Source organism: Ischnura elegans, chromosome 2 (genome assembly GCF_921293095.1).
Source record: "Ischnura elegans chromosome 2, ioIscEleg1.1, whole genome shotgun sequence".
Classification (NCBI taxonomy): domain Eukaryota; kingdom Metazoa; phylum Arthropoda; class Insecta; order Odonata; family Coenagrionidae; genus Ischnura; species Ischnura elegans.
The window spans coordinates 77,553,071-77,568,369 of record NC_060247.1 but is presented as its reverse complement, the minus strand read 5'-3'; the positions used below and the strand labels follow the sequence as shown (position 1 = coordinate 77,568,369).

The 15,299-nt window shown below is 38.7% G+C and overlaps 1 protein-coding gene across 2 annotated transcripts in view; it reads right to left on the bottom strand.

The window, feature by feature from the left end:
- Positions 1 to 15,299, bottom strand: part of LOC124154004 — a 259,170-nt gene that overhangs the window by 41,900 nt on the left and 201,971 nt on the right. For both annotated transcript variants that reach the window (XM_046527473.1, XM_046527474.1), the window contains exon 3: positions 2,495 to 2,652. In XM_046527473.1, the coding sequence (XP_046383429.1) occupies positions 2,495 to 2,652 (158 nt within the window). The remainder of the gene's footprint in view (positions 1 to 2,494; positions 2,653 to 15,299) is intronic.

Here is a 15,299-nt window from a genome sequence, read left to right as displayed (position 1 = left end):
CTTCCAGTTATTCTCACGGTTAATATCATAATGACGACAAAGAAAGACACTTTGGGCCTTAAAATTTATACTAATCCACAACTTTATTACAACTACAATTTTTTTCACCTCGTTTCTTTCTTCTGTATTCTTATTTAGCGAAAAATATCAACCAAAAGGAACATTGTAACCAGAATTTGTAACTCAGTAACTTCTTCCGAAGAGTTTGAATGCGTAAATTTTACTTTATATTTTGCTGAAAATATTTTATGATGAGGAATAGATATAGCCATGAGAATAGATATGTATAGCTAAAAGGAGATAATATGGGAAGGCAGTGTCACATAGCCGTGGGATTTTTGATCAGTGAAAGTGAGATTATGGCAAAAATGAATCGTATTATTATTTTAATAAGTAGCGTAATAAAATTCAGGGGATACATTTTTTACGCATGCAAGTAATGTGTTAGGCAATAAGTCAAGACCATGTTTATTAGAGAGTAAATATTCTCTATTTTCCAAACGTGAAACTTGCGCGATCTAAATTTTGATGGGGGAGATACTCTTTCGGTCTTGTTTAACATAGAACTTCCTCCCATCACATCAACCAGACAGGTTTATTTTTATTCATTGTATTGTAATCAGCAAAGATTCTCATAAACCTTCGATCTAATAAATACATTCATGATTTACTGCGTCTAAATAAATTCCTTGAATCCCATTCCAGAGGTAACAACCTTGTTATAATATTTATGCATGAAAGAAATAAACATTTTTTTTAATTGCGCCTCATGGGCATTCGTTTTTTGTACAAATCGTCGATCAAGACAGACTTGTAAAGGTTTTACATGTTCATCACAAATTGCTGTGACAGAATTTTTCTATGAACCCACTTTTTTTGATTAGTATACGGAAGCTGGTAAGCTTGTGTTGATATAATAGCGACCTCACGCGAGAAATGTATAGTATGACAAACATACTCCGTTAGGTTGTCATCCTCCAGCCGATTCCTCAGACGAACTTCTTCGTAGAGGTCGTTAGCATCTTTATTTAGACTCAAGGATGGGAATTGAAAGAGTCAATAAGGACGTAGTGGCGTCTAGGGCATTCCTGAGGATCCATTCTGATTCTCCAATGCAGTGAATTTCGCAGAGACAATTCTATATCCACCTATTCCTTGCATTGCAAACTTGACATACTATGCAAATCTAGAAACTAACGGAGGGCACAAATAGTACCACCTGACGTGTTTAAGCTATTGCCTCATTCCTTTTCAAAAGGCATGAGCATATTTATCGAGAATTTTAATGCAAACTTCTGCTTTGAAATCGCAGATGAGACCATGATAGTAATTTAAGAATTAATCAAGATTACATAAAAAAAGATAAATATGTACATCACTAATGTAAAAAAATTGCATTGGTCCCAAAAATCCAGTAATTTTTTAAAGACTTATTAAAACTTTCATGATTCTCATTACTATAATATCGAATCTACTAAACTTGTGAAAGAAAAAGTGATCAAGAGTATAGAAATAAAAAAATGTTAATTCTGTTTTCATATGCAAATTAGTTAGGTAAGTACAAATTTGAATTAGAAGCTCAATATTTTCCAAGATAATCACTCTGACAACGGGAGCTATTATTTTAGATTAACCTATTTTATGAAATGATAAGTTCTTATTATCATAGATAAAGTAAAATGGAAACAAGATAATGATGTATGGTTTAAAGAGCAGCAGTTATAATCTAGTTAAGCCGGGATATTCGTGACTTTATCAGATATCTTTCTCATCAATACAATTTTCGCCTTTTTGGAAATAAAGGAATAAAACTTTGTAAGGTTCACTATTATATTAATATGGGCACCACCAGGGTTTCATAACGCAGTTACATCTTCACTACACCTGAAAGTACACCTACAATTTACGAAACCCGGGTCGTGCCCATATTAATATCATAGTAAACCTTACAAAGTTTTATTCCTTTATTTCCAATATGGAGAGGTTGCACAAAGTAAAGCCTGAAGCCATCAGTTATATTTTCGTCTTTTTGCTCGAGATGTTTCATCCACCCTGTTATTTATTATTATAAATATTTCACACACTTGTTCTATTCACCCTGTCATTTATTATTTTCAAAATTCCACGCACTTGTTCCAGACAACGTATGAGGGCTCAGGGGAGCCCTTCGAGGATACAACGCACCGGGGCCGTGAACCAAGCCAGTGGCTTATACGCCCGATCACCTGGGTAGGGGGAGGAGAGGAAGGGAAAAGGAAAGAGGCGCAGCCACGATTGGAGCCCGACGACGCCTCTAGGGGAGGAAAGGTGCGGAAGGAACGGGAGAGGGAAAAACACCTCAACGCTATAGAAGCGAAGAGGGCCCTACTAAAAAGCGAAACCAGGCAAAGCCATTAATGTGCCAACGATTTCGGTGAAATTTCCCATAAATGAGAAAAATCCATCGATCAAATCGTTGGATACTTGTTCCAGACACTAGTTCGGGTGGCCTCACCTGAATCCGTCAAATCCTTCGTCGGATCCGTTGACGGTGAGCACGGGCGCCCGGGCGTACGCCTTGGCCACTCTGCGGTTCCTCTCCAGCACAATCACCTTGGCCCATATCTCGTCGTCGATCTGCGTCCACTTCTCCAGCACTTCCCCGATGTGGTCCTGATCGGAGAGAGTGATAAGAGGTCATTGTTAGGACGGGTGTTCAGCAGCAAAAAGAAGCACTTCCCTCAGCACAGAAAACTCTAAAAAATAACTGGCAGTTTTATTGAAAAGTACGAAACTGAAGTACCTATGTCATCATCATTAGGAAGAAGTTTTAGAAGTTTTGGTCGCCATCTAGAAGACGAGCCTATTTTATAAACATTTATAAACAAGTAATCCAGCTCTCGCCAAACAGGATATAGCACTAAATTATAATGATTACAATGGGATATCACTTTAAAATATATTGTAACGATCACATGAGAAATCATAAACACACGTGTTAATTTGATTCCTAAAAATAAGTCCAACTATTTTTGAAGAGAAAAAATCGAATGTAAACATATAAATAGTTATGTCATTCGCCATAGTCATATCGCCTCATTTTGACTATTTTACAACATAGTCAAAATGAGGCGATGAGACATACGATAAATGGCGATAATACCACATAAAAGATAAGTCACTTTATTCAACATCATATTTAGAAAATCCAACTTCATTAAAATAATGACCTACGTTTAAAATAGTGTTGAGCACTAACGGTGCCCAAGTCACATGCGTGGGTAACCGTTAGTGCATAACTGCGTGGAGGAGTGAGGGAGGGTGACGGGGGAAATCCAAGGGTGGAGAAGGTGGGAGAGACTGGCCAATTAGGGACCTCTTTCCCAAAAAAATTAACTTCCCCACACGTTCCGAGGGATTTGATACGTAAGGAAGCCTAAGAGTAAAAATGACAGGAGATCTCTAATACTTAATTAGAATAACAGATAAAATAAGAATAACTTTTCGTGATACATTTTTATTCGGGCTAATTTTGAATTATACCCCGTGGGATATTACTTTTCATCAAACACGTATTTTCGATAAGATTTTAGTGGATATTCATCTCTTTCCACGAGAAAATCACAGTACTAGTAGCGAAAGCACCTTCAAAATCCACCATCACTCTGAATTTTGACACAAAGTACCTGACACAATAATATGAATGAAAAGAGTATGTGACTATGATACTTTGTCTCTCCATTGCTATTATGGAGCCTTTCCATCACGTCATGGTTTCCAATTTAGATTTAACCTGCAACAGTACTGGTTATCCGCTGAAAATGCTATGGACATGAAGAGGCATTAAAATTCCATTGACAATCGCCCAATTCGCGGCAACACACATTTTTAGATAAGTTGTAATATCTTTGTCTTTCGCTCTCCAAAATATCTATGCAAGGATAATATTTCATTGTGACTTCACCACTGATGTAACGGCCTATTCCGCTTTCGCTACCGTCTTAACATAAAATATCACGTTGACTGAACCAAGAGCCAACTTCCCCGGTGGCCAATTGGCAATTTCGTACACGAATTCTGGCCCCAAATATATTTACGTCGGGAAGAAGGAACGTTGAAGGGAGGGGAGTGATGTGGGCCTGTTTGTCAAAGTGTCTGCGAGGGCGTTCCAGTAGCCAACTCCCAAATCACCCGTTCTCCATCAACCGCTCGTCCTCGTCTGGTGCTACCGTGGTGGCCTTGCCCTCTCTTCATCCGTCTACCTCGGACCGCCTCCGGGGGCAGGGATACGTTTACTGACTTTAGTGACGCGGGAGAACGCCCAGAAAGCAAAGAAAAGCTGAGGCTGGCGTATGCCGTCGTCAAGGCATATATTTGCTCCGCTAACAGACACTGGGGAGAGACGAGGTCACAGCCACTGAAGTAAGAAAGGGGCACTAGGGAATCCGTCGCAGACCGCCAATATCTCTGTCTTTCGCTATCCAAAAAATATAGAGGATAATATTATACTGATACCTCGCTAATGTAATGGCCTATTACGCTTTCGCTACCGTCTAAATGTATAGCTGAGGCTGGCGTCTACATGATTGTGTCCTCACGGCGTATATTTACTCCGCTAGTAGACACTCGGAGAAGCAAGGTCACAGCCGCTGAAGTTAGGAAGGAGTACTAGGGGTTCGGTCGCAAACCGCCACGCATGCAACTATCGATTCAAAGTTCTAGTTTAAACCTTTTGACAATCTAGGCACCACAAATTTTATTACTAAGGATTTGCGTTCGTTTATGTATGAAGTAAACATTTTGCATTATTTAGCTGGGACTGCAAGGTCACAGCTACTGAAGTATGGAAGGGGTAATAGAGAATCCGTTTCAAACCACCTCATCTCCGATTATCGATTCAAAGGTCTAGTTTATCCCTTTCAAAAATCTAGGCACCGTGAATTTAATTATAAAAGATTTTTGTTGGTTTATGCATGAACTAGGCATGGTGTACTGTTTACCTGAGACTCGGGACCGGTGGAAACTATTAATTATATTGATTCGTTATGGTTTTGATGTGATATAAGTATTTTTGCCTTCGAGGGTTCTCGAGGTATCGAGAAATACAAAGTGCAAATTCTAAGAAATATCATAATAAATATTTCATATTCATTAAATTAGATGCACATTCTTCTATCACCTCACTTAGCTCACCCTCTGAGAGATCAACGATTATTTCGAGTCTTTTTTTGTTTAATCGTCCCTTTTCACTCCATATTTTTGTACGTGGAATGAATTTTAATGCATTTATTATGCCGCCGTATAAGCTGGAGGCCTTCCCTCAGGAGAAAATTTCCACTCAAGATGTAACAAGATGCAACGATGCAGCCATTTCATCACAAACATATATTACTATTATTTTTATAATTTTTAAAGCGATTAAAATGTCCTCTCGAGTACAGGAAAGATATAATATACCTTTTTAAATTATGAATTAACATTTTTTTTTGCAAAAAACGATTTACACAAAAAAATTCATAAATCACACCAAACAGAAGTTTTGCCGATACAAACTCCCAATTAAATCGCACGATATCGTTACTTCAATATTTGCTGTATAGGTAGGTAATAACAGACAAATGTATAATACTGGGGTATCTCATAAAATTTTATTAAATATAATTATAGTAAGGCTTTACATGTTATTGCTCATGACTTTCACTTAAAATGTAAGATAAAGATATTTATTTTAGAGACTATCCGTCAATAAAAGTGCATTATGGAAATATGGCTCATTTTCGAGGAGATTTGCGGCAAATAATATCATTAGAACAGCCTAATTGATTGATTGAGACAATTATTTAATCCTATGATGAATGAGTCACATTAAAATCTCATCTTCCTCTTATGTACGCAAAAGAGAGTAGGAAAAATTCGTTTTGCGGAAGAAAAAACTGGTTAGTGACATTTACATAACATGCCCCTTGAGTGCGACACTACGAAAGAAATTATCGTTCATGAATATTCATGGGTGGCGAACTGTGGCAATCAAAATTATTACTACTGTACGTGAAGTGAAAATCGATTATTGACTGGCGTTAAAATGATCACTGCCTGGCATTAAAATGATTATTGAATTTCGTTGGATATCATGAGAGACTTCTACGCTATCTTTGGTAACCCGAATCAATCCCTCAGGGTGCAAATCTATGCGAAAACAGTTACTCATCTCATTTCATCTGTGGCATGAGTAACGGTTTTCAACAGTGTGGAAAATAGCGTTCACCAAAATTAGGATATTAGTTTTGGTCGAATGAATTATTAAATGGACATGCTTCATAGCAGAGGAGTAATAACTTCGCGTGCTAATGGACGGATCTTTAATTACTCCTCCATTCAAAAAATTACCGGTCAAATCGATTTATTAACACGAAGTAGGTCTCTCTGTGGGGGATATTCCATCTTTATATCTTCCATTATGTCGGAAGATACAGCGAAGACAGAAGTCTTACCGCTCGGAATAAAAACCTTAACTTTTACGAGGCTAAGGCTCAGAAGAAATGAAGCCACTGTTTTACGACTATCAATCCACTCATCTCCGCAAAGCGTAAAAAGTGTTACTCGGGCGAGCATTTTTTTTCTGTCGATTAATTTCATTCGTCATTTCTAACATTGCGAATTAGGAGACCGAGGAGGAGAACCGGTTGTTCGGCAGGCAATTAGATGCAGCACCACTGCTCACTGGGCCGAGGGAAGAAAGCGAGCAATAAGCACAAGAGCACCACGGACCGCCGTCTCCGCCGCTGCTAAATCCTCTAGCGTCTATCAGCCATACCCTGCGCAGAGAAACGGAATGGAGTTGAGCTAGACCCTCTATCGCGGAGACATCTATCCCAAATCGAAGTATTGACGGAGATATTTTTCGTAAAATTCAGCCTTAAGGTGCAAGAAAAAATGTATTCACTTATATTATTACTATTAAAAAAATTCTTCAGTTTTCACGGAGTTTTTTTGTTTATAGTGTACGTGTTCTCGACAAGGTAACTCTTTACTGTTCTATTGAGTAGAGAAATTTTCTCGTGTTGTGGCAAGTTGAAATTATCGTATAAAAGAAAACTCAAGAAACTGGAAAATGTTGGATTAAAAGGTGTCGTTTTACTAAGCAGGAGGGTTTTGCTTGTCAGTGATAGCGATTTCATTTATTCCATATTAAATTAACAGTTACTATGCCTCATGGAATCCCACTGACTTCCCGTCAACGTCGGTTACTGCCCATGAGTGTACACTCGTCATGCCTGATTAAATTCATCGAGAATATTGCTGTGGACCTCCTTCACCAAAACATAACGTGGCTTACCTATGTAGTTGAAAACTTATTAAGAGCGTCAACTGGCTCCCAAAAATTTAAAGCGACGTAACTTAACTTGGAATTTTAACCAGATACGGAAAGCGCAAATTTATCCTAAAAGTGGCCTGTAATTGGAATGGTAGAAATATCCTTCGACTATCGATAATCATGTCATAAATCGATTTCACGGTTGGCTCATGGTCTGAGTTGCGATTGGTGAAATATTTCGCTCATGGACCAGGATGTTGTTTAGTCAAGTTATGGCAAGTTAAGTTATTGTTACCAATGCTTGAACATTGCATGCTGAACAGACGAAACAAAAACTTGCGATGAGAAACCAGTTTTATGATTATCGTGCTTCTGTTTCCCTAAATATACGTGATGTGATCTGCGGTCTATCGGTTCTCCCATTTAGTCTTCCATCGGACTTGTTAAGAGTCCTAAGTATATTGATGAGTATCTAGCACGATACCAGTATTCTTGACCAGTCGAGTATAAATTACTGTAATCGATCCATTTTTATTTCATCGATCCATAAATCCTTTCGTCAGCCCTGAATATATTGGAAACGTCTCCAAACAAAACGCCGGCCTACAACATGCAGACTCTAACATGGTTGTAAACCCTACAAGAATTCATTCATGATAAAGCGGATGAATCGAAATAAATATAGCGAAGGGAAGAAAGAGATTAAGCGGATGGTTTACTAACTCGTGAACATACTACATATAAAATAATGGGGTTTTCATGAGCATATGAGCACAAATATTACAAAAACTGAAAAATTGACCATGTGATTTGTTAATCATCATCACGAATGCAACGAGAAGCGGAAATTGAATTTGTTTAAGCTCAAAAGGGCACATAAGTTGGCATCGTGAAATCCTCGGAAAGAGAACTTCCTAATCATTCCTTGTAAAGAACTTCCTTGCCATTCATCGGGAAAAACTATGTTTATCAATCATGCCATATGTTTAGACCTTCTTTTTAAGTCTGCCCTCTGCAAATTTGGACATTCATTTGAGTAGTACTTCGATCCGAGAAAGACTTTCCACCTGTCTTTCATGGCCCCAGAACCTCAGCCATCCCCCGTAGCCATCCTCTTCCGTTGTAATCCACGAATTCGAATCTAAAGCGATTCAGCACGCAAGCCAAGGAATGGGCGACGGGCCCAGGCCAGTCCGATGTCCGTCTTGACAATTAGAGATCGATGGCTGGAATCCTTTTCGACACGACCGGAAATCGGAAGGAGTCGCCCGGAAGTGAAAACGAGTGGCTGCAATCATTGAACGCGTGAATTCCCCTGGTGGTGGCAGTCGTAATCACCCGTGGAGCGTGCGTTAAAAGAGAGAGACTGTTTTAATTCGATGTGGACGTGCGCCAACTAGTCGTTTGAGCAACGGGATTCCTCGTCACCACGGCAACCGGTTCCGGAATAGAATCCGGGCTAGGGATTAAACTCTACAGCGGAACCTACCAACGGTAAGGAGATCCTTGAAGTTAAGCGCTGCATTCTGGGTCGATTTAAGTGTCCTCAAGTCTGCATTCCTTGTCAGGACTTCGATCAAATATGCGCCAAGTCCTTGAAGGAATACCGTTTCACGAAGGCTGTTGACAAAGCGCTTAATTTTGTCACAGTTCTTTCAAAGATGCGAATAAATCACTGTCGCTGTTAACCGAGATTAGGCCATGGAGTTTTTTTATTTATTTGTAAAAGAATGTAAAATAAGTAACATTTGATCTACTGTTAATTATCGGAGACATTTATCAACTTGGAATGAAAAAATAAAGAATAATAACCATGAAAATCGAAAGATTGTTGGCATCAATTCCATTTGTAATACCAGAAGGCTTAAAAATAATGTCAATGATTTTTGAACTGAAAGACTTTTTACAGAAGAATAACGTTAGCCTTCTTCCTTGAAGGAGAAGAATAAATTTACTACTGCGAGCTATACTTGTGCATTAAATTCATTTTTGCTGATATTTTTTATCCTCATTATTTATCTTCATGACCGGGGAATGTTAGTATTACTGAAACGATAATTGGAAAGTGTGCTAAATTTCTCCAACAAATTGAAAATTTGCAATTAGCAACGTCATGAGAAGAGGACATTTATGGTCTTGTGAAATGGACAGCATGGAGTTAAACTCACTTTGGGCATTCAAAGGTTTTTTTGTGTTATTCTCTCGCACTACACGGAGCTTGAACTCCGTGTATGATTTCAGAATGGAGGGAGTAAATATTTTTTCATATACTCACACCATGCATTAGCACACCCTTTGACAGTTTTGCACATATTCCTTAGTGGAGACTTCTCTCTGGGCCGTTGAGATAATCGGATAAAGTGGCTGAGCGCCCAAATATGAAAATTTATGGCAAACCAACGCGAGATAGTGTGATAGCTAGCCAAAGATTTCACCAAAACAATGCAACCGATCATTCCAAACCGCATTTGCATACAACCCCCACTCCTCGACTCGACACGCCGCTTGTCAGCTTAATCCACAATGCAATGTATAAGCCAAGAGAATGGAGTGATATTTTTTTATCGCATATTCATAATAAGCACTGCGGTTAAAGTGAAAATCCTGAAGTGAAAGAAAATGAGTCAAGTAAATGCATACGTTGACGTCAAAGTTATTGAAAGCCGGTGACGTAATATAAATATTAATAATGGGATATCATAAAAGAATAAATACTATCATAGTAGCAATGGAAAACTAAAGAAAAGTGGCTACTCGTGAAAACAATCCAATACAGTCCCAATCAGGTACATATAATATCCATTCGTAGAGCAAAATGCCGTTTCAAACAAGTGGCCCGGAAAGGCGAAAGAAAATTTTTCATGGATTAAATTTAAAATCAGCCATTGTTTGGTATAAATATATTCTTTGAAAACAAGTGGAAGCTACTTTTAGACTCTAATCTGGTCCATTTTAGTATCAACCTCAGAGAAAATGTGTAAACTAGCGCGCAAGTTAGCGGCATAGTATACCAACATTGAAACACCGGCTTACGTATTATTACGGAAAATGGAAACAGCAAAATAAATAAATCTACATTGATTTTATCGAAATAATTGGCCCATTCCCTGCTTCGCGAGCGTTGCATTAATGGCAATAAAATATCCATTTGAAATAAACAATATAAAAAGCAAACTCTATCGTTGTAGTCAGCCAATCAAATACATCACGTGATCTGGGCTTTTGCCAGTTTGATCATGGCCCCATGCCCACAATTCAATGGGCGGTCTTGTAAATATTTTCTCCGAGATATCAGCTGTTTCAACGGGATCGTTGCGTTAATGAAATCATAAAAACGTACCGACCGCATCGCTGAACACGCTCGACTCCCAGTTTCTCCGCGCCAAGAGATATGGTCGACTTGCCAAATGAACGCACCTACAAAATTTTTCATCCCGCGCCACCGAACAATAAGTAGTCCGGTGCTGCGGCACGAGAAATCGGCCTTCCCCGTGTTGCCGATTCTCCGCGCCGAAGCGTTCTTTCTCTTTCGTCTCCTTTATTCGATGCAGGATTGACGGCCACACCACCCCACCTCCCTCGCAAATACTTCTGTGCATATCCTCCACGCGAGCTGGCGTTTCCAGGTCTTAGTTTACCTTTTGAGGGAGTGCATTGAACACAACAACACTGTCCCCCTATCCAAGAGAGCTTTCTTTTTAAAGCTCTTCGTCAGGTTGCGGTTTCATAAGCCAGTCGCCTTCGGTGAGAACGAATAAATTTTCGCGGGTGTGTAACTGCTTAGTGTTTCTGGAAGCACCTTAGTTACCACGTGTGTTAGTTTTCTATCTATACATGATTACTGTCGTATTAAAATTAAATGAACAGACGACCAGGAAATAAAAATATCCCCTGAATTAAGTAAAGAAATTTTTTATCACATACTATCAGGTTCATTTGGGGTACCAATATATTCTACTGCTTTTGGAAAGGGTATTCTGTAATTGTGTATGAGTTGAATGAAGTGATATTATTAAAATAAAAATATATAGTTTAAGCCGTGAATTTGGTATGAACCTCGTGTTAGATGCTGTTAAGTTAGTCCATTAATAAAGTAATTCGAAGTATATTCGCCATAATTCGTCGCACTTGATGCTATAGATTGTAATTATAAATTTTTATATAAAATGCACTTTTTTAGCCACACCATTGGTAGCCTAATGAACAATTAGTGCTTGAAAAGTATAAAGATAATTAAGATCTTAAGTTCGCTTTTGCAATATGTATTGATTGACTCTTTAACCAGTCATTAATACCAGTAGTCACCCATTTTACGATTGACGGACATACTTTTACGCAACAAAACGACCGTGTTTGGCAGCATCAAATACATAGGCGTCCACCAGCGTCGTAATGAATTGGCTCTCTTGAGAGGATTGTAAGGTTTTTCAGTCCCCTTTATTGCCCAGCTTGGTGGTCCGTGTGTCACAGCCATAAGTGTATCTCCCGAGAGTAATTACGATTTCGAAAAAGGATTCCACGGAAAAATTCCATCTCCTGTGGGAATCCGGTGTATTAGTCGATCACCTTAAAAGGTTTCGGTTTTCTGAATTTCCTCCCCTCTCACTTCAAACGATCCTTTGTTTCCCTTTGCACGGTGTAATTAAGAGCTAAACGTTTTTGTTCCTTTTCCTTATACGACGCTTTGAGCGGCGGACAGTCGTTAAGCCTGGTTAACACTCGTTGAAAGCATACTGATGTCGTTTATATTCGCAACATTTACGCAGAGGTAAATGCCATTTCAGTGACTTCAAGCCAATCAAAAAATGTTGGTGGGTATGTTGCAGAGCAGTACCGGAAAAGTCAACGTTTTTATTCATCACACGAGTCCAATTTCTGTAAGAAGATTGTTTCGAAAAGAATTCAGAAGCACAAAACAAGTCCAAAGGGGAATTTTACCCACATCAATGGATGAGGTAACGTGGAGATTATTGCAGATTCAGTATCACGTATGAGTATGTCGTATTGTACTATGTCGATAATTTTCCCTGAAAGGCGTATCTGAATGAGACCAATTGGAACTGATGGTCGCAATTTTACGCGGGAAAGAGACAGATTTCCCAAAAAGGCGCTAACGAGTGAGGCATCCAGAGGACTCAGCATGGATCCACAAACTGTGTATGTTTTTGCTAGTCGAAGGTTCTTCAAAGGTAGGTTACGTTCAGGTACTCCTCGTTTGTCGGGAAAACAAGACGAAGAGGGATTTATACAAAAACAAGAATCTTCTCACCGCTAGGAATACAAGCATAAAAGTAAGGAAACAGTTCATCAGATGCTACATATGGAGCATGCTTCTCTATGGGAGCTAGGCTTGGTCGTTGAAAGCGGCAGAGAAGTCATGAGTGGATGCGTTTTAAATATTTTGCTACCGAAGAGTGAGAAAGATAAAATGGATCAACCGTGTGAGTAACGAGGAAGTGCTAATAAGAGTGGGAGAAAAGATCTTCTAAAAACCGTAAGGAGGGAACGGGACAGCTTAGTTGGCCACATCACAAGGCATGATGGCCTGATGAAAACAAATGCAGAAGGACAGGTGGAAGGGAAGGAGGGTAAGGGACGACCCCAAATGAATTACTTAGGACAGGATATGAAGGATTTAAAAGAAGAAAATGGAAGAATAAAAGAGAAGAAATACGTTGCTATGAAATGGCTAGCAGATAGGAGAGCGGAATGGAGAGCTGCGTCAAACCAATCTTAGAATTGTTGACTTTTGATGATGACGACTCGTTTAGGCTTCAAAAGCCACCTCAACTTTCCTTTTTTTCTTCTCCTTTCACCCTTTTTTGCGAGAGATACTCCTTTTTTTTAGTTTCCACAATTTAGAGTTTTTCACAATTATCCATCGTTCACGTCATTACGGCCACCATTCACTTCAAAGAATAGATTGATTAGCCATTTCACAGCCAGTTACATCCATTACATATCTAAATAAACGTGGCGCTCCTGAATTCACTAAAATGGCATGTGACAAATAATAACTGCAAATAAGGATTAAAAGTTGAATAAATCTATGAAAATGTAAACTAATATGAATGGAAAGATACTTAAAATTTTAAATACCTGCTATAAGTAATTCTTCTTTCACTTTAATACCTCCACTGCTTAACAAGACTATATTATTACAATCAATTACTCTAACCCATGAAACTCCTTCACCAAATTCACTCCATCCTTTAGTCATCATTTTTGGGAACTCAATTTTACCGTTGCATTATATTTGAGGCTTTCTTGGATTAACTGCTCTATTGCCTTATTCCATACTTTGTACAAATCTTTTATTCCTTTATTGCATATCAAGACCAATTCATTGCGATAAGTAACTCCAGCCCGTGAAAATCCTTCACAATATATTCCATGCATTAGTTTTCTTTTCCAGGAACTCGATTTAACCGGTATTAGCTTAAGCCTTCTTGGGTTAACTGATTAAAAGGCGTGTTTCATAATTTGTATGCATATTTAGGAATTTATTTTATTCAAATTAAAGTTCAGTTTTTCGTCTACATTTTATAGTTCCTCCACATCTATCGTTCCAACACTTTCCTATTAGTGTGTGCTGGTGCGTCTATGTGTTGCGGTTTCCATTCCAAATGCGGGGCACGGCAAACCCGGTCGCGGCTCTATGCCGACCTGTTCTGCTCCCGTGACTGAGTGATTGACTTTTTTTTCTCCCGAGCGCCTTATAATGCGCGAGTGCGTGCCGCATTTGCCCGACTGCCCCAACGACATCTGTTCTTCTTTCTCTCCTTTTTTTTGTAACTCTCCTCTTTCCTCTCATCACATCCAGTCATCGAACTAGAGCGAGTCGTAGCAAGCAGCGAAAGGGGAGAATGCGTGCGCGCGTCTCCGTCTTCGACTGTTTGCGACAGTGGTGGAAACGGATGTCACGAGCTAGGGGAGTGAATAGAGGAGGCCCGATTCCATCCCGTAGAAGGCGGATTTCTGTTGTCACTTCGGTCGCATTTTAATAGGTTTTCAAAAATATCCTCGTTGCGGTGCTGATGGAAATGCAATCCGATTTTTTCCAATATTTTGAATTGTTAAGTTTGTAATGCAAGGAATAGCATTGCTAAGTTATGAATTTGATAGATCCCATCATCGTGAATATTCGTTTTGGTGAACACCCCTAATTATACCATATTTATACACTATATTTTAAAAATAATGAATAAAGTTACCTGAATGGTAGCACAAAAATTAAAATGGATAATTATCCAATTAAAAACATGGAAAAAATCAGTAAAACATTTGTCAATTTTCTAATGAATTGGATTATTATTGTATATTCGCTTTTGTTCTCTGTAATAAATTTTATATTTTAGTTTCTATGCCTCACAAACTTCACTTTATGCCAAGAGTAGTTCACATGCGCTATTAAAAAAATGCATTATTGTAAACTGGCTGTTTGGGGTTGGTCCAAGTCTCACCGGTACTGCAAAATTATTCGCGCCTTCGGCGCGGTTATTCCATGAGATCATCAACTCATTCGAACATCGCGAGGGAAGAAAGCAGAAAAAATTTTCTCTTTCAGTTAGTATCAATTTGAACAAAAACATTATTATGCCATCACTAGAGCTTGTACGTATCGGCTGTGAAGTCAGTTTCAATCACCCCTAAACGGTATTCGACAGAAAATCCTTATTCAGAGAAGAGTGGAGTTGTAAAAAAAAAAAAAACAAATACCAACCAGACAACTCGATTGAAATTGCCGTCTCTAATCCCGGAAGACTCCGTACCAATCGGGGATTACTGAGAATAATTGCCTTGCTCACTGTGTGGGGCGTGCTTCCTCGTTATATTCTTTTAGGATTACGTTCATCTCGAAGGTTTCGCGTGGGAAACACACAACAGTAAAAACAATATGTACAAACACTATTCCCAATGATAAATAAGGGCATTAAATTTAAAGAAAATTCAATATTTTAAGTCAATTAGTGCAACAGTAAATATGATTTCACCTCAAATAAAT